Below are 20,011 nucleotides of genomic sequence, written 5' to 3'. Positions count from 1 at the left end.
CCCCATGGGAATGATGGAGCTCTTGGGGAAGATGGAGCCCTGTGAGGACAATGGAGCTCATGGGGACACAGAGCTCATGGGGACATGGAGCTTGGGGGGAAGTTGGAGCCCCATCAGGATGATGGAGCTCATGGGGACACAGAGCTCATGGGGACATGGAGCTTGTGGGGACAAAGGAGCTCATGGGGAAGATGGAGCCCTATGGGAATGATGGAGCTGGTGGGGAAGATGGAGCTGGTGGGGAAGATGGAGCTCATGGGGACACAGAGCTTGTGGGGACAAAGGAGCTCATGGGGAAAGTGGAGCCCCATGGGAATGATGGAGCCCTATGGGAATGATGGAGCTGGTGGGGAAGATGGAGCTGGTGGGGACAATGGAGCCCATGGGGACACAGAGCTTGTGGGGACAAAGGAGCTCATGGGGAAGGTGGAGCCCCATGGGAATGATGGAGCTCATGGGGAAGATGGAGCCCTGCGAGGATGATGGAGCTCGTGGGGACAACGGAGCTTGTGGGGACATGGAGCTCATGGGCATGTGGAGCGCCTGGGGATGATGGGTCCCTGGGGACACCAAGCCATGGGGACACCAAGCCATGGGGACACCAAGCCCGTGGGGACACGGAGCCCGTGGGGACACCAAGCCATGGGGATACCAAGCCATAGGGACACCAAGCCCGTGGGGACATGGAGCCTGCGGGGACATGGAGCCTGCAGGGACACAGAGCCTATGGGGACACCAAGCCATGGGGACACCAAGCCATGGGGACACGGAGCCCGTGGGGACACCAAGCCATGGGGATACCAAGCCATGGGGACACCAAGCCCGTGGGGACACCAAGCCATGGGGACACCAAGCCATGGGGACACCAAGCCCGTGGGGACACGGAGCCCGTCCCTTAAGGGAGCCCTTGGGGACATGGAGTCCCGGGGTTGAAGGTCCCCGGGTACCTGGAGCCCCCGGATCTGGGAGCTTCTGGGGACACCAAGTCCTCGGGAGACGCGGAGCCCTGCGGCTTTCTATTGGTCCGCCCGACTGCCAATCGGGAGGGGGGCGGGCTCTAAAAGGGGCCACGCCCCCCAAAGGCCACGCCCCCCCGGCTGGGAGCTGCAGCCCCGCGGGAGGCCGCCAGGGGGCGACCGCGCCAAGGGGAACCGGGGGGGGGGACGGGGGGGGGGCACCGGGGGGGCAGTGCCCGGTTTGGGGGGGTCCGAGGACCCTCTGCCCAGTTTAGGGGGGTCCCTGCCCACTTTGGGGGGGTCCTTGCCCATTTTGGGGGGTCCTTCCTCAATTTAGGGGGTCCCTGCCCAGTTTGGGGGAGCCCTTGACCAGTCTGGGGGGGCCAATGCCCAGTTTGTGGGGGGTTTTGCTCAGTTTGGGGGGGGCCATGCCCATTTTGGGGGCCTCCTTGTCCACTTTGGGGGGTCCATCCCCGGTTAAGGGGGCTCTTTGCCCACTTTGGGGGGGCCCTGCCCAGTGTGGGGGGGTCCTTGCCCACTTTCGTGGGGCTTCTTGCCCCGTTATGGGGGTCCTTCTTCACTTCAGGGGGGTCCCTGCCCAGTTTGGGGGGGTCCCTGCCCACTTTGGGGGCTTCTTGTCCATTGGGGGGGGTCCTTGCTCAGTTTAGGGGGTCCTTGCCCAGTTTGGGGGGGGTCCTCAGCCAGTTTGGGGCAGGGGTAGCCCAGTTGGGGGGGATTGCTCAGTTTGGGGGGGGTCCTTGCCCAGTTTGGGGGAGTCCTCACCCAGTTTGGGGGGGTCTGTGCCCAGTTTGGGGGGTTATTGCTCAGTTTGGGGGGGGTCCTCAGCCAGTCTGGGGGGGGTATTGCTCCAGCTGGGGGGTTAATGCTCAGTTGGGGGGGTCCTTGCCCAGTCTGGAGGGGGTATTGCTCAGCTGGGGGGGGGGTCCTCGCCCAGTTTGGGGTGTCCTCACCCAGTTTGGGGGGTCCTCGCCCAGTTTGGGGTCACGCTGCCCAGTTCGGGGGCCCCGGTGCCCCCGCGCGTGACGCCCGCCGGGGGGGGGCCGGGGGGGGGTTTCCTGCCAGCGCCTTCCTCGCACGAGGCCTTGACGTCAGGGGCGCCGCGGCAGTGACTCACGCCGGGGGCCGCACGCCAGGGCCGGCCGGGATGTCCCCCCGCCCCGTGGCGTGTCCCCCCCCCCCGGGATGTCCCCCCCCGCCCGGCGCGTCCCCGAGCTTCTCCACCCCGCGGGCCCGGGGCCGGCTGGAGCCACCCAGCGCGGCCGTGCAAAGCCTGGTGCACGCGCGTGTCCGTGCAAAGCCCCGTCCGCGTGTCCGTGTGTCCGTGCAAAGCCCCGTCCGTGTGTCCGTGCAAAGCCCGAGCCAGCCGGGTGTCCGTGCACGGTCCTGTCCCTGTCCCCACGTGTCCGTGCGCGGTCCCGTCCCGGTCCCCGTGTGTCCGTGCATGGCCTGATCCATCCCCGTGTGTCCGTGCAAAACGGGATCCATCCCGCATGTCCGTGCGTGGGCCCACCCTTCTCCCTGTGTGTCCGTGCACGTCCCTATCTCCAGCCCTGTGTATCCGTGCCCGGCCCCATCCATCCCCGTATTCCCGTGCCCGGCCCCATCCATCCCTATATTCCCATGCCCGGCCCCATCCCGCTCCGGTGTGCCCATGCCTGGCCCCATCCATCCCCGTATTCCCATGCCCGGCTCCATCCATCCCTATATTCCCATGCCTGGCCCCATCCATCCCTGTATTCCCATGCCTGGTCCCATCCATCCCCATATTCCCATGCCCGGCTCCATCCATCCCTATATTCCTGTGCCTGGTCCCATCCATGCCCGTATTCCCATGCCTGGTCCCATCCGTGCCCTCTCCCCGTGCCCGGCCCCCCCGGCTCGCCGGGCCGCCGCCGCAGCTTGTTTTGGCGGAAATGCAGCTCCGCTCCGGCTTTTCCGGCTCTTCCCGCGGATAAGGATCGCCGGTGACCCCGGCCCGGCGCTGCCGTTTCCGCCGCTCCCGCCGGCCCCTTCCCACGGCACCGCCGGGGGGGACGGTGGCCCTGACCGATGCCGGGGGGGGGGACGGTGGCCCTGACCCGCTGCCGGGCCGCGCCACCGCCGCCGCCTATTTTTAGCGCTGGCTCCTTCCCGGCCGGATCCGGCACTCGCCTATTTTTGCCATGGGAAAGGGGGGGATGCGGGGGGGCAGCGCGGTATTGGCGTCGCAGCGGTCCCAGCCCGTCCCCACGGCTGTCCTGTCCCATCCCATCCCATCCCGTCCCGTCCCCACGGCTCTCCTGTCCCATCCCATCCCCATGGCTATCCCGTCCCATCGGCTATCCCATCCCGTCCTGTCCCATCCCGTCCCCACGGCTATCTCATCCCATCCCATCCTGTCCCATCCCATCCCCATGGCTGTCCCGTCCCGTCCCCACAGCTATCCTGTCCCGTCCCGTCCCGTCCCCACAGCTATCCCTTCCCAACCCATCCCCATGGCTATCCCATCCCATCCCGTCCCATCCCGACGGCTATCCCATCCTGTCCCCATGGCTATCCTGTCCCATCGGCTATCCCATCCCATCCCCACGGCTATCCCATCCCGTCCCGTCCTGTCCTGTCCCATCCCATTCCCACAGCTATCCCATCCCCACGGCTATCCCATCCCGTCCCATCCTGTCCCCATGGCTGTCCCGTCCTGTCCCGTCCCCACGGCTATCCCATCGCATCCCATCCTGTCCCATCCCATCCCATCCCCACAGTTATCCCATCCCATCCCATCCCGTCCCCACGGCTATCCCATCCCGTCCCCATGGCTATCCCATCCTGTCCCATCCCATCCCCACGGCTATCCCATCCCGTCCCCATGGCTATCCCATCCTGTCCCATCCCGTCCCCACGGCTATCCTGTCCCGTTCCCACAGCTATCCCATCGCATCCCATCCTATCCCATCCCATCCCCACAGTTATCCCATCCCATCCCGTCCCATCCCGTCCCCACGGCTATCCTGTCCCGTTCCCACAGCTATCCCATCGCATCCCATCCTATCCCATCCCATCCCCACAGTTATCCCATCCCATCCCCACGGCTCTCCTGTCCCGTCCCCACAGCTATCCCTTCTCATCCCATCCCGTCCCATCCTCATGGCTATCCTGTCCTGTCCCCACAGCTATCCCGTCCCATCCCATCCCGTCCCCACGGCTATCCCATCCCATCCCATCCTGTCCCCATGGCTGTCCCGTCCTTTCCCGTCCCCACGGCTATCCCGTCCCGTCCCATCCCATCCCATCCCCACAGTTATCCCATCCCATCCCATCCCATCCATCCCATCCCATCCCCAGAGTTATCCCATCCCATCCTGTCCCATCCCATCCCATCCCCACAGTTATCCCATCCCATCCCATCCCATCCCATCCCATCCCATCCCATCCCATCCCCACAGTTATCCCATCCCATCCTGTCCCATCCCATCCCATCCCATCCCCACGGCTATCCCATCCCGTCCCCATGGCTATCCCATCCTGTCCCATCCCGTCCCCACGGCTATCCTGTCCCGTTCCCACAGCTATCCCATCGCATCCCATCCTATCCCATCCCATCCCCATGGCTATCCCATCCCGTCCCGTCCCATCCCGTCCCCACGGCTATCCTGTCCCGTTCCCACAGCTATCCCATCGCATCCCATCCTATCCCATCCCATCCCCACAGTTATCCCATCCCATCCCATCCCCACGGCTCTCCCGTCCCCCTGTCCCCCCTCCCGGCCCCCTCCCGGCCCCGCTGAGCCCCGACGCGCTCGTGGCAGCTGTGGGCGGGGGCCGGGCGCTGGGCGGCCCCCGGGGAGGCGCCGGCGGGAAGCGTCGGCCACGGCCCCCCCCGGCCCCCCCGGCGCTTCCCAGCGCTTCCCGGCCGCGGCGGCCGGTGACACGCAGAGGTTTCCTTCCTCCCCCCCCCCCGGCGCCCGGGGGCCCCGGCCTCGCGCGGCGTCACCCCGTCCCCAGCGGCCCCGGGCACGAGGACGGCCTCGTGTCCCCGTGTCCCCAGCCCTGTGCACGGGGATGGCCTCGTGTCCCCAACCCTGTGCACGAGGACGGCCTTGTGTCCCCACGTCCCCAGCCCTGTGCACGAGGATGTCCTCGTGTCCCCATGTCCCCAGCCCTGTGCATGGGGATGGCCCCGTGTCCCCATGTCCCCAGCCCTGTGCATGGGGATGGCCTCGTGTCCCCAACCCTGTGCACGAGGATGGCCCCGTGTCCCCATGTCCCCAGCCCTGTGCACGAGGACGGCCTCGTGTCCCCATGTCCCCAGCCCTGTGCATGGGGATGGCCCCGTGTCCCCAGCCCTGTGCACGAGGACGGCCTCGTGTCCCCACGTCCCCAGCCCTGTGCACGGGGATGGCCCCGTGTCCCCATGTCCCCAGCCCTGTGCACGAGGATGGCCCCATGTCCCCAACCCTGTGCACGAGGACGGCCCCGTGTCCCCATGTCCCCAGCCCTGTGCACGGGGATGGCCCCGTGTCCCCAACCCTGTGCACGAGGATGGCCCCGTGTCCCCACGTCCCCAAGCCTGTGCACGAGGACGGCCCCGTGTCCCCATGTCCCCAGCCCTGTGCACGGGGACGGCCCCGTGTCCCCAGCCCTGTGCACGAGGATGGCCCCGTGTCCCCATGTCCCCAGCCCTGTGCACGGGGATGGCCCCATGTCCCTGACCCTGTGCACCATGTCACACGTGTCCCCAGCCCTGTGCACGGGGATGGCCCCATGTCCCTGACCCTGTGCACCATGTCACACGTGTCCCCAGCCCTGTGCACGAGGATGGCCTCGTGTCCCCATGTCCCCATGCCTGTGCACAGGGATGGCCCTGTGTCCCCGACCCCGTGCACCCTGTCACACGTGTCCCCAGCCCCGTGCATGGGGACGGCCCCATGTCCCCAACCCTGTGCACGGGGATGGCCCTGTGTCCCCGACCCCGTGCACCGTGTCACACGTGTCCCCAGCCCTGTGCATGGGGACGGTCCCATGTCCCCATCCCTGTGCACGAGGACGGCTCCATGTCCCCAACCCCGTGCACCCTGTCACACGTGTCCCCACCCCCATGCAGGAGGACGGCCGCATGTCCCCGTGTCCCCATCTCTGTGCACGAGGACGGCCCCATGTCCCCATGTCCCCAGCCCTGTGCACGAGGATGGCCCCATGTCCCCAGCCCTGTGCACAGGGACAACCCCGTGTCCCCATCCCCGTGCACGGGGACAACCCCGTGTCCCCGGCCCCGGCGGGTCCCTCGCGCGGCCCCCAGCACCCCCGGACGCGGCTGCCGTTAAATTACTGCGTTTATTTATTCCACACCGGAGACGGGGCCGGGGCCGGGGCGGGGGCGGCTGGGTGGGGGGCGACGCACCCGCGCTGCGGTGACGCCTGCACCCACCGCTGCGGTGACACGTGCACCCAGCCACGGGGTGACACATGCAGTGAGCCCTGCTGCAAGGGGAAGCACCCAGTCCTGGGGCACGGGGATGCACCCAGTCCTCATGCCATGCAGGCACCCAGCCATGGTGCATGGCGAGGCACCCAGTCCTGGTGCAATGCAGGCACCCAGCCGTGGTGCAATGCAGGCACCCAGTCCTCGTGCAAGGGGATGCACGCAGCCCTGGTGCAAGGCGAGGCACCCAGCCGTGGTGCAAGGCGATGCACCCAGCTTTGGTGCAATGCAACGCATGCAGCCCTGGTGCAATGCATGCACCCAGCCGTGGTGCAAGGCGATGCACGCTGCTCTGGTGCATGGCGATGCACCCAGCCCCGGTGCAATGCAACACACGCAGCCCCGGTGCAACGCAGTGCACCCAGCCCCGGTGCAACGCAACACACCCAGCCCCGGTGCAATGCATGCCCCAGCCGTGGTGCAAAGCGATGCACGCTGCTCTGGTGCAATGCAATGCACCCAGCCGTGGTGCAATGCAATGCACGCAGCTCTGCTGCACGGCGATGCACCCAGCCCCGGTGCAATGCAACACACGCAGCCCCGGTGCAATGCAGTGCACGCAGCTCTGGTGCAATGCAATGCACGCAGCCCCGGTGCAATGCAACACACCCAGCCCTGGTGCAATGCAACACACGCAGAGGCGGTGCAACGCAGTGCACCCAGCCCCGGTGCAACGCAGTGCACGCCGCTCTGGTGCAATGCAATGCACCCAGCCCCGGTGCAATGCAACGCGCGCAGCCCCGGTGCAACGCGTGCCCCCGGCACCCGCGCTGCCCGCGGCGGGGGCTCAGAGGCGGGCCTGGGCGCGGCGCTGGGCGGGGTGCGGGCGTCGCAGGCGCAGGCGGGAGAGGCGCGCCAGGCGCTGCAGGTCGAAGGGCAGGCAACGCACCTCGCGGGCCACGGCGATGTCGGCGAAGAAGGCGCGCTGGCGGGCCGGCGCCGCCTCGCCCTCGCCCTGCTCCCGGTCGCCCAGCACCGCCAGGATCTCCTGGCGCGTCGCCTGGCTCCGCAGCCCCCGCACGTCCAGCACCGCCGCCACGTGCTTCCTCCTGCCGGCGCGGGGACGCTCGTGGGGACGGGCCACCGCCCCGGTCCCCCCACCCCGCGCCCCGGCCGCCCGCCGTCGTTGCAGCCTCCCTGGCCTCGCACCCGGGAAGCGGCGGCATCCCGCCGGGCGGCCGCGGTGACACGGGGACAGCCAGGGGCGGAGGTGGCCGCCGGCCCAGGCGCTTCCCGGCGGCGGCCAGGAAGGACCGGGAATGGGAGGGGGGGGGGCTGCCGGGAAGGGCGGCCACGGGGACGGTCCCCATGGGGCCGCGGCGTCCTGCCTGGCTGCGTCACCGCGGCTGCGCGGGGACAGGGGGTCCTGCCTGGCTGTGCCACCACCCTCCGGTCCCCGATGGGGACATGGGGTCCTCCCTGGCCGTGCCACCCTGCTCCGGTCCCCGCTGAGGTCACAATGTCCTGCCTGGCTGGTCCCCATTGGGGACACGATGTCCTCCCTGCTCTGGTCCCCACTGGGGACACGATGTCCCCCCTGGCCCTGCCACCCCGCTCTGGTCCCCGCTGGGGACATGATGTCCTCCCTGGCCCTGCCACCCTGCTCTGGTCCCCACTGGGGACATGATGTCCTGCCTGGCTGGTCCCCACTGGGGACATGATGTCCTCCCTGGCTGTGCCACCCACTGCAGTCCCCACTGGGGACGTGATGTCCTCCCTGGCCGTGCCACCCTGCTCTGGTCCCTGCTGGGGACACGATGTCCTCCCTGGCCGTGCCACCCTGCTCTGGTCCCCATTGGGGACATGATGTCCTGCCTGGCTGGTCCCCACTGGGGACATGATGCCCTCCTTGGCTGTGCCCCCCACTGCAGTCCCCACTGGGGACACGATGCCCTCCCTGGCCATGCCACCCCACTGCTGTCCCCATTGGGGACCCCCCCCGTCCTTCCCGGCCATGCCACCCCACTGCTATCCCCATTGGGGACCCCCCCCGTCCCCCCCGGCCGTGCCACCCCCCGGCAGCGCTCACCGCACGTCGGGGAAGTCGCGCACCAGCACGGCCACCTCCATCTGCAGCGACGCCGTGTCCTCCAGCACCAGCAGCTCCCGCAGCCGCGGCACCGCCGAGTCCAGCCAGGGCGAGGAGGCGTCCTGCGGGCGCAGGGCCGGGGGGGGTCAGTGCCACCGCGTCCCCCCCCGGGTCCCCCCCCCTCCCCGGTCCCCCCCAACTCACCAGGCGGCCAAAGAGCTCGCGCAGCTGCCGGGCCTCGTCGCCCAGGCGAGCGGCCACGCGCGCCCGCATCTTGGCCGAGCTGCACACCAGGCGCCCCTGCAGCAGCGGCCGCACGTACTCGATGAGCACCCGCCGGTGCACCTCGTTCACCAGCACCTGGGCGCACGGGGGGGGCGGGTCAGGCGGGCGCCGGGTGCCCCCCCCCCGCCCCGTGCATGCGCCCGTTGCACCCCGTGCGCGTGGGGGTTGCAGCCTGTGCATGCACCGGTTGCACCCCATGCACATACTGGGTGTCCCCATGCATGCACTGGTTGCATCCCATGCATGCACCAGTTGCACCCTGTGCATGCACCAGTTGCACCCCATGCACATACTGGGTGCCCCCGTGCACACACCAGTTGCACCCCGTGCACATACTGGGTGCCCCCCATGCATGCACCGGTTGCACCCCATGCACATACTGGGTGCCCCCATGCATGCACTGGTTGCATCCCATGCACATACTGGGTGCCCCCATGCATGCACTGGTTGCATCCCATGCACATACTGGGTGTCCCCGTGCACACACCAGTTGCACCCCATGCACGCGCTGGGTGCCACCCATGCACACGCCGGTTGCACCCCGTGCACATACTGGGTGCCCCCCATGCACACACCAGTTGCACCCCGTGCACACACTGGGTGCCCTCCATGCACACGCCAGTTGCACCCCGTGCATGCGCTGGGTGCCCCCATGCACACACCAGTTGCACCCCATGCACGCGCTGGGTGCCACCCATGCACACGCCGGTTGCACCCCGTGCACATACTGGGTGCCCCCCATGCACACGCCAGTTGCACCCCATGCACGCGCTGGGTGCCACCCATGCACACGCCGGTTGCACCCCGTGCACGCGCTGGGTGCCCCCCATGCACACGCCGGTTGCACCCCGTGCACGCGCTGGGTGCACACGCCGGTTGCACCCACCTGGTAGGGCTCAGGGCGCAGCGGGCGCAGCTTCTGGGCGAAGCTGGTGATGAGCAGCACGATGGTGTCGAAGGCCTCCGAGCTCGTCAGCCACTTGCGCTTCATCAGCTTGTGGAAGTAGGGCTGCGGGCGGGGCGGGGCGGGGCTCAGCACCCATGGGTGCCCATGGGCACCAGACCCATGGCACCCATGGGCTCCAGACCTGGGGCACCCATGGGCGCTGGACGTGGGGCCCCCATGGGCCCTGTCTCCAGGACACTGATGGGCACCCACCCTGGGCCACCCATGGGCACTGGACCCGAGGCACCCATGGGAACCATCCTGGGACACCCATGGGCACCGGTTCCAGGGCATCCATGGGCATCGTCCCTGGGACACCCATGGGGACCATCCCAGGCCACCGCTCAGACCCCAGGACACCCATGGGCACCATCCCTGGGACACCCATGGGGACCATCCCAGGCCACCGCTGAGCATCACCTGGGCTCAGACCCCAGGACACCCATGGACACCATCCCGGGGACATCAGTGGCCACCATCCTGGGGACATCAATGGCCACCACCCCATGGCACCGATGGCCATCGCCCGGGCTCAGACCCCACATGCTGATGGCCACCATCCCAGGGACATTGATGGCCACCATCCCGGGGACATCGATGGCCACCACCCCATGGCACCGATGGCCATCGCCCGGGCTCAGCCCCCACGTGATGATGGCCACCATCCCAGGGACATCGATGGCCACCATCCTGGGGACATTGATGGCCACCACCCCAGGCCACCACCCCTGTGTGCGCCCCCGGGAGCCCGGCGCCCCCCCCGCCCCCCGCCCCGGCACCTTGAGGTCCTCGAAGAGGCGCCGGGTGAGGACGTGGTTGCAGAGCCGGGTCACCTTGTCCAGGGTGGCGTGGGCCTGCCGCCGCGGCTCCTCGCTCTCCGCGTGCCCGACCTGCGCCAGCTGCTCCGCGAAGGCCCTGGGGACGGCGGCGGTGGGCGCGGGGAGGGGGGGGGACGGGGACGCCGGGGCCCGCTGCCACCACCCCCCCCCGCGGGACGCGGGCCCCCCCCTCACCTGAACGGGGGACAGCAGTTGACCAAGGCGATGGCCCTGCCGGTGGCCCCGTCCACGGCGGTGGCATCGCCGGGAGCCTCCAGGAACCGCTCCACTTTGCGCTGGAAGCTGTGGGGCGCCCGGCACGGCTCAGCCCCACGGCGCCGCGTCCCGTCCCCCCCCCCCACCGCCGTGTCCCCCCCCCCGTCCTGTCCCCACCTGTGCAGGAAGGCCACCAGCACGCCCAGGAGGCTGTGCGCCATCTCCATGCCGAACTCGGGGGTGATCTGGGGCGCCCGCTCCACGTGCGCCCGCAGCAGCTGGGGACCCCCCCGCCGCTCAGCGCCGGGGCGGTGGCCACCACCCGGCGTCACCTCGGGGTGCCCGGCCACCCTGGCGTCCCCATGGGGCACCCGGCCACCACCCAGCGTCACCTCGGGGTGCCCGGCCACCCTGGCGTCCCCATGGGGCACCCGGCCACCACCCAGCGTCACCTCGGGGTGCCCGGCCACCCTGGCGTCCCCATGGGGCACCCGGCCACCACCCGGCGTCACCTCGAGGTACCCGGCCACCCTGGTGTCCCCATGGGGCGCTTGGGCACCCCAGTGTCCCCATGTGTCACCTGGCCACCCTGGCATCCCCATGTGTCACCCGGCCACCCCAGGATCCCCATGTGTCACCCGGCCACCACGGCATCCCCATGGGGCACCCGGCCACCACCCAGCATCACCTCGAGGTAGCCGGCCACCCTGGTGTCCCCATGGGGCGCTTGGGCACCCCGGTGTCCCCATGTGTCACCTGGCCACCCTGGCATCCCCATGGGGCACCCGGCCACCACCCAGCATCACCTCGAGGTAGCCAGCCACCCTGGTGTCCCCATGGGGCGCTTGGGCACCCCGGTGTCCCCATGTGTCACCTGGCCACCCTGGCATCCCCATGGGGCACCCGGCCACCACGGCGTCCCCATGGGGCGCCCGGCCACCACCCGGCATCACCTCGAGGTACCCGGCCACCCTGGTGTCCCCATGGGGCGCTTGGGCACCCCGGTGTCCCCATGTGTCACCCGGCCACCCTGGCATCCCCATGGGGCACCCGGCCACCACCCAGCATCACCTCGAGGTAGCCGGCCACCCTGGTGTCCCCATGGGGCGCTTGGGCACCCCGGTGTCCCCATGTGTCACCCGGCCACCCCAGGATCCCCATGGGGCACCCGGCCACCACGGCGTCCCCATGGGGTGCCCGGCCACCACCCGGCGTCACCTCGAGGTACCTGGCCACCCTGGTGTCCCCATGGGGCGCTTGGGCACCCCGGTGTCCCCATGTGTCACCCGGCCACCCCAGGATCCCCATGGGGCACCCGGCCACCACGGCGTCCCCATGGGGTGCCCGGCCACCACCCGGCGTCACCTCGAGGTACCCGGCCACCCTGGTGTCCCCATGGGGCGCTTGGGCACCCTGGTGTCCCCATGTGTCATCTGGCCACCCTGGCATCCCCATGGGGCACCCGGCCACCACGGCGTCCCCATGGGGCACCCGGCCACCACCCAGCATCACCTCGAGGTAGCCGGCCACCCTGGTGTCCCCATGGGGCGCTTGGGCACCCCGGTGTCCCCATGTGTCACCTGGCCACCCTGGCATCCCCATGGGGCACCCGGCCACCCTGGCGTCCCCATGGGGTGCCCGGCCACCACCCGGCGTCACCTCGAGGTAGCCGGCCACCCTGGTGTCCCCATGGGGCGCTTGGGCACCCCGGTGTCCCCATGTGTCACCTGGCCACCCCAGGATCCCCATGGGGCACCCGGCCACCACGGCGTCCCCATGGGGTGCCCGGCCACCACCCGGCGTCACCTCAAGGTACCCGGCCACCCCAACACCCCATGGGGCACCCAGCCACCCTGGCATCCCCATGTGTCACCTGGCCACCCTGGCATCCCCATGGGGCACCCGGCCACCACCCGGCGTCACCTTGAGGTACCTGGCCACCCTGGCATCCCCATGGGGCACCCGGCCACCACCCGGCGTCACCTCGAGGTACCCGGCCACCCCAGCACCCCATGGGGCACACAGCCACCCTGGCATCCCCATGTGTCACCTGGCCACCCCAGGATCCCCATGGGGCACCTGGTCACCGCAGCATCCCCATGTGTCACCTGGCCACCCTGGCATCCCCATGGGGCACCCAGCCACCACCCGGCGTCACCTTGAGGTACCTGGCCACCATGGCATCCCCAGGTGTCACCCGGCCACCCCGGCATCCCTATGGGGCACCCCAGCATCCCCAAGGGGCACCCGGCCAACCCGGCACCCCATGGGGCACCCAGCCACCCCGGCGTCCCTATGGGGCACCCGGCCACCCCGACCTCCCCATGGGCCACCACGGCATCCCCATGGGCCACCCCGGCGTCCCCAGGGCCACCCCGGCGTCCCCCCGGAGCACCCAGCCACCCCGACCTCCCCAAGGGGGGATCCAGGACATCTCCTGGTGGGTCCCAGAGGAGGGCAGCGCCGTGGGGTGCCGTGTCCCCAGGGGACGGGGACGGCGGGGCGGGCGCCCGGTGCGGCTGTACCCCGATGACGCGGGTGGCCAGGCCCTCCTCGAGCTCGTCGCTGGTGGCCTCCTCGGCCCACGTGTCCTCGCTGAGCTGCAGCTCCTGCGCCATGGCCACCTCCACCTTCGCCTGGGGGGAGGCGGTGCCCGTTGGGGACACGCGGGCTGCGGTGCCCGTCCCCATGGCCACCACGGTGCCCATCTCCATGTCCACCACGATGCCTGTCCCCATGCCCATCGTGGTGCCCATCCTGCTCCCATCGTGTCCCCATCCCAGCGCCCATCCCGTCCCCATCGTGTCCCCATCCCAGCGCCCGTCCCGGTGCCCATCCCGTCCCCATGATGCCCCCATCCCAGTGCCCATCCCAGTCTCATTGCATGCCTGTCCCAGTGCCAATCCCGGTCCCATCGTGTCCCCATCCCAGTGCCCATCCCGTCCCCATGGTGCCCCCATCCCAGTGCCCCTCCCGTCCCCATCGTGTCCCCATCCCAGCGCCCATCCCGTCCCCATGATGCCCCATCCCAGCGCCCGTCCCGTCCCCATCGTGTCCCCATCCCAGCGCCCATCCCGTCCCCATGATGCCCCATCCCAGCGCCCGTCCCGTCCCCATCGTGTCCCCATCCCAGCGCCCGTCCCGGTGCCCATCCCATCCCCATCGTGTCCCCATCCCAGCGCCCGTCCCGTCCCCATCGTGTCCCCATCCCAGCGCCCGTCCCGTCCCCATCCCAGTGCCCCCATCCCAGCGCCCATCCCGTCCCCATGATGCCCCATCCCAGCGCCCATCCCGTCCCCATCGTGTCCCCGTCCCAGCGCCCGTCCCGTCCCCATCGTGTCCCCATCCCAGTGCCCCTCCCAGCACCCATCCCGTCCCCATCGTGTCCCCATCCCAGCGCCCGTCCCGTCCCCATGATGCCCCATCCCAGCGCCCGTCCCGTCCCCATCGTGTCCCCGTCCCAGCGCCCATCCCGTCCCCATGATGCCCCCATTGCAGTGCCCATCCCGTCCCCATCGTGTCCCCGTCCCAGCGCCCATCCCGTCCCCATGATGCCCCATCCCGGTGCCCGTCCCGTCCCCACGGTGCCCCCGCGCCCGTGCCGTGCCCGTCGTGGCGGCGCCCACCTTGACGGCGGCGATGCAGGAGCTCTCGAGGCCCCGCTGGGTCTCGGGGTCCAGGAGGGGCCCCAGGTCCTGCGCCTGCAGCAGGGCCCCCACCTCGGGGTCCCCCAGCACCTCCCTGCGGGGACAGGGACGCGTGGGGCGCCACCGTGCCGGGGCGCCATGGGGGGAGCCATGCGGCGGGGGGGTGTCCCCAGGTGCCACCAGGCAGCAGGGGAACGTCACCAGGTGCCACCAGGCAGCAAGGGGGGATGTCACCAGGTGCCACCACGCAGCAGGGGAACATCACCAGGTGCCACCAGACAGCAAGGGGGGGTGTCACCAGGTGCCACCAGGCAGCAGGGGGATGCCACCATGCAGCAGGAGGATGTCACCAGGTGCCACCACGCAGCAGGGGGGAGCCATGGGGTGCCACCATGCAGCAGGAGGATGTCACCAGGTGCCACCATGCAGCAGGATGGTGCCATGGGATGCCACCATGAAGAAGGGGATGTCACCAGGTGCCACCGTGCAGCAGGGGGGGTGCCATGGGATGCCACCATGCAGCAGGATGGTGCCATGGGATGCCACCATGAAGAAGGGGATGTCACCAGGTGCCACCATGCAGCAGGGGGGAGCCATGGGATGCCACCATGCAGCAGGAGGATGTCCCCAGGTGCCACCATGCAACAGGGGAGTGCCATGGGATGCCACCACGAAGGAGGGGATGTCACCAGGTGCCACCATGCAGCAGGGGGATGCCATGGGATGCCACCATGCAGCAGGAGGATGTCCCCAGGTGCCACCACGCAGCAGAGGGATGCCATGGGATGCCACCACGCAGCAGGAGGATGTCCCCAGGTGCCACCATGCAACAGGGGAGTGCCATGGGATGCCACCATGCAGCAGGAGGATGCCACCAGGTGCCACCATGCAGCAGGGGGATGCCACCATGCAGCAGGAGGATGTCACCAGGTGCCACCAGGCAGCAGGGGGGGAGCCATGGGATGCCACCATGAAGAAGGGGATGCCACCAGGTGCCACCACGCAGCAGGGGGGAGCCATGGGATGCCACCATGCAGCAGGAGGATGTCACCAGGTGCCACCATGCAGCAGAGGGATGCCATGGGATGCCACCATGAAGAAGGGGATGCCACCAGGTGCCACCATGCAGCAGGAGGATGTCCCCAGGTGCCACCATGCAGCAGGGGGGTGCCATGGGATGCCACCACGCAGCAGGAGGATGCCACCAGGTGCCACCACGCAGCAGGGGAACATCACCAGGTGCCACCACGCAGCAGGGGGATGCCACCAGGTGCCACCACGCAGCACGGCGGCCGTGCCCTCACCTGGGGTAGCCGTTGGCGTGCCAGTCGAGCAGGGCGTAGAGGTCGGGGGCGGGCAGGGGCCGGCGGGCCAGGGCGGCCAGCTGCTGGGCCAGGGCGCGGTGGTAGGCGCCGGCGTAGACGCCCAGGGCGCCGAAGTCCCCGGGGTAGGCGGGCGCCACGTGCCGCCGCACGGCCCCCATGTCCCCCGCCAGGCGGGCGCCCAGGGCGGCCAGGCGGGCCGGCAGCGTCCCCGGCGTCCCCGAGGCCGCCGCCGCCAGGCGCTCGGCGGCCGCCCGGCCCACGGCCTCCTGCCAGCGGCGGCGGAGGTGGCCGCGGGGACATCCCGGGGCGGGCGGCGGTCGGCGGCGGTCGGCCGCCTCCTCCTGCTGCAGCACCCGCACGGCCCCGCGCAGCGGCGGGTAGGGGCGCCCGGCCGGCACCGCCTCGGCCACCACCGCCCACAGCTGGGCCAGCAGCGCCTCGTAGAGCAGCGCCACGTCCCGCGCCTGGCGGCCACCGCCGCTGTCACCCGCCGGCGACGGGGACGCCCCGGCGCACTCGGCCTCCAGCGCGATGATCTGCTCGTCGGCCGCCACCAGCTCCCGCCGCTGGATCAGCTCCAGGATCTCCAGCACTGGCCGGGAGGCACCCGAGGGGCTTGGTGGCACCTCGGGGGCTTGGTGGCACCCAAAGGGGCTTGGTGGCCCTGTGTCCCCTGGTGCCCATCACCGTTGACCTGCCCCATCTCTTCGCCGCGTCCCCGTGGGGCTCCGTGCCCACGCGTCCCCATGGCCCCACATCCCCGTGCCCTGTGTCCGTGTCCGCCGTGTGCCGTGAGGCCATGTCCTCTGTCCCCATGTCTCTGTGTCCCCATGTCCCCATGCACCGTGTCCCCCATCTCCATGTCCCCCATCCCCATGTCTTCATGTCCCCTGTCCCCATGTCCCCATCCCCATCCCCATGTCCCCCATCCCCATGTCCTCCATCTCCCCCGTCCCCCGTCCCCATGTCCTGTGTCCCCCATCCCCATGTCCCCATGTCCCCATGTCTGCACATCCCATGTCCCCCATCCCCATGTCTTCATGTCATCCATCTCCCCATGTCCCCACATCCCCATGTCCCATGTCCCCCGTCCCGTCCCATGTCCCCATGTCCCCATCCCCATGTCCTCCATCTCCCCACGTCCCCATGTTCCCAAGTCCCCATGTCCCCATCCCCATCCCCATGTCCCCCATCCCCATGTCCCCATGTCCCCATGTCCCATGTCCTCCATCCCCATCCCCATGTCCCATGTCCCCCATCCCCATGTCCCCATGTCCCCCATCCCCCTGTCCCATGTCCCCCTGTCCCCATCCCCACATCCCCAAGTCCCCATGTCCCCATGTCCCCCATCCCCATGTCCCCATGTCCCCCATCCCCACGTCCCCACGCCCCCTGTCCCCCTGTGCCCCCGTCCCCGCTCACCCGACAGCGGCTCCCTGGCCTTGCCGCGTCCCTCGTGCCGCCGCCCCCCGTCCCCGCCGTCCCCGCCGTCCCCGCCGTCCCCGTCCCCGCCGTGGGGCCGGGCGGCGGCGGGGCGCTCGGGCAGCGAGGGGCGCCGGGGGCGGGCGCCCAGCGCCAGGCGCAGCAGCGAGCCCCGCTTGCCCGCCGGCCGCTCGCCCGCCGCCACCGCGGTCCCCGCCGCCGCGTCCCCGCTGCCACCGCCCTGCCGCCGCCCCGGCAGCCGCCGCAGCAGCCCCGCGTCCTCGGAGCGCCGCCGCAGCCCCCGCGCCCGCCCGAAGGCCGCCAGCCCCGCCAGCCGCTCCAGCGTGGCCCGTCGCCGGTAGCGGCTCTCGGGGCTGGCGGCGAAGGGGTCGCCGGCGCCGCTCTCCTCCTCCTCCTCCTCCCTGGACGCTTTCTTCAGCAGAGGCATGGCCTGCGGGGCGGCCGCGCCGTCAGGGAGCGGTGCAAAAACCCCGCTGCAGCGTGCAAAACCCCGCCGGAGCGTGCACACCCCATCGCAGCGTGCAAAACCCCCTCCGGAGTGTGCAAAACCCCCTCCGGAGCATGCAAAACCCCTCTGGAGCTTGCAAAACCCCGTCGGAGCGTGCAAAACCCCTCTGGAGCGTGCAAAACCCCCTCTGGAGCATACAAAACCCCTCTGGAGCTTGCAAAACCCCTCCAGAGCGTGCAAAACCCCGCCAGAGTGTGCAAACCCCATCGCAGCGTGCAAAACCCACTCCGGAGCATGCAAAACCCCTCTGGAGCTTGCAAAACCCCTCCAGAGCGTGCAAAACCCCGCCGGAGCGTGCACACCCCATCGCAGCGTGCAAAACCCCCTCCGGAGTGTGCAAAACCCCCTCCGGAGCATGCAAAACCCTCTCCGGAGCTTGCAAAACCCCGCCGGAGCGTGCAAACCCCATCGCAGTGTGCAAAACCCCCTCCGGAGTGTGCAAAACCCCTCTGGAGCTTGCAAACCCCCTCCAGAGCGTGCAAAACCCCGCCAGAGCGTGCAAACCCCATCGCAGTGTGCAAAACCCCCTCCGGAGTGTGCAAAACCCCTCTGGAGCTTGCAAAACCCCGTCGGAGCGTGCAAACCCCATCGCAGCGTGCAAAACCCCGCCGGAGCGTGCAAACCCCTCTGGAGCGTGCAAAACCCCCTCCAGAGCATGCAAAACCCCCTCCGGAGCATGCAAAACCCCTCTGGAGCTTGCAAACCCCCTCTGGAGCTTGCAAAACCCCTCTGGAGCGTGCAAAACCCCGCTGGAGCATGCAAAACCCCGCCAGAGCGTGCAAAACCCCGCTGGAGCATGCAAAACCCCGCCAGAGCGTGCAAAACCCCTCCAGAGTGTGCAAAAGCCCCTCCGGAGCATGCAAAACCCCGCCGGAGCGTGCAAAACCCCTCCAGAGTGTGCAAAACCCCCTCCGGAGCATGCAAAACCCCCCTCCAGAGCGTGCAAACCCCCTCCAGAGCGTGCAAACCCCCTCCAGAGCACACACCCCGCTCCATGCACGGCCCCGGGAGCATGCAAACCCCTCCGGAGCGTGCACACCCGTTGGGAGCAAGCACAACCCCTCGGGAGCGTGCACACCTCTCCGTGCACACCCTCCGGAGCACGCACACCCCACCGCGCACACCCCACGACCATGCAACACCCCCCCCCGGGACCGTGCAACCCCGAGAGCACGCACAGCTCCGTGCGCACGCCCTGTGTGCGTGCAGACCCGGGGGAGCGTGTGCAGCCCGCGCGGGTGCTCGCAGCGCTGGGGGGCACCGAGGCCTGGGGCGGGGGGCCCAGGCGTCCGGGTGGGGGGACGTCAGAGCTGCAAGGAAACGGCTGCCAGGCCGGGAAGGAAACGGCTCGGGCTGCCGCGGGGCAGCGGCGCGGCGGTGGCACCCGGACGCCTGGGTCCTGCGGCCGGACGCCTGCGGCTGCCTGGCTGCCCCCCGCCCCAACCGGGCTCCCAGCGGGGCACCCGGACGCCTGGGTCCCCCCCAGCCTGGCAGGAGGTGTGGGGGGGATAGGGCAGCCCGGACGCCTGGGCCCCATCCCAGGGAGGCGGCAGGCATGGATGAACCACGGTGCCTGGACACCTGGGTCCCCCCCAGCCTGACAGGAGCTGTGGGGGCTATGGGGCAGCCCGGACGCCTGGGCCCCATCCCGGGGAGGCGGCTGCTGCAGGCAGGCTGGGGTCCCTGGGGTGGCTGGCCAAGGTGCCCGGACGCCTGGGTCCCATCCCGGGGAGGTGGCTGGCAGGGATGAGCTGTGGCACCCGGACACCTTGTCCCCATCCCGGGGAGGCGGCTGGCAGGGATGAGCCGGGGCACCCGGACGCCTGGGCCCCATCCCGGGGAGGCGGCTGGCAGGGATGAGCCGGGGCACCCGGACACCTGGGCCCCATCCCGGGGAGGCGGCTGACGTGGATGAGCCGGGGCACCCGGACGCCTGGGTCCCATCCCGGGGAGGCGGCTGGCAGGGATGAGCCGGGGCACCCGGACGCCTGGGTCCCCCCCAGCCTGGCCGGAGGTGTGGGGGCTATAGGGCAGCCCGGACGCCTGGGCCCCTCGCGGGAGGCGGCTGGCCGGGGCGCCAGGGTCCTTACCGTGGTGGCGGTGGCAGCGGTGGTGGCAGCAGCGGTGGCGGCGGCGGCGGTGGCGGCCAGGGGTTTCCTGAGGAAGCGCCTCCCCGCGCCGCGGCCTCCCGCCCGGGGCAGGGGCAGGGTCAGCCCCGGTTCCGCTGCGCCACCGCCACGGGGGGGGGGGGGGGGGGACGACGACAAGGGGGGGGGGGGACACTGCTGCCACCACCACCAGAGCCTGGATGGTGACACGGGGACGCCCCCCAGGCACAAGCACCCGGGACCCCCCACCC

General features: G+C 70.3%; 1 protein-coding gene across 1 annotated transcript; it reads right to left on the bottom strand.

The window, feature by feature from the left end:
• Positions 1–6,268: 6,268 nt before the first annotated feature.
• EXOC3L2 (exocyst complex component 3 like 2) lies at positions 6,269–19,792 on the bottom strand. Its single transcript, XM_064503013.1, has 12 exons — positions 19,743–19,792; positions 17,124–17,574; positions 15,681–16,293; positions 14,356–14,470; positions 13,255–13,365; positions 10,907–11,007; positions 10,709–10,816; positions 10,475–10,610; positions 9,636–9,758; positions 8,669–8,824; positions 8,465–8,586; positions 6,269–7,484 (listed from the first exon to the last, which is right to left on the bottom strand). Exons 2-12 carry the CDS (start codon positions 17,569–17,571, stop codon positions 7,223–7,225), a joined length of 2,295 nt encoding a protein of 764 aa, XP_064359083.1. The 5' UTR covers positions 17,572–17,574; positions 19,743–19,792; the 3' UTR covers positions 6,269–7,222.
• Between the last annotated feature and the right edge of the window lie 219 nt (positions 19,793–20,011).

The sequence above is a fragment of the Dromaius novaehollandiae genome, chromosome 34 (genome assembly GCF_036370855.1).
Source record: "Dromaius novaehollandiae isolate bDroNov1 chromosome 34, bDroNov1.hap1, whole genome shotgun sequence".
In the NCBI taxonomy this organism is placed as follows: Eukaryota; Metazoa; Chordata; class Aves; order Casuariiformes; family Dromaiidae; genus Dromaius; species Dromaius novaehollandiae.
The sequence above is the reverse complement of the archived record's forward strand: the minus strand, read 5'-3'. Positions and strand labels throughout refer to the sequence as shown.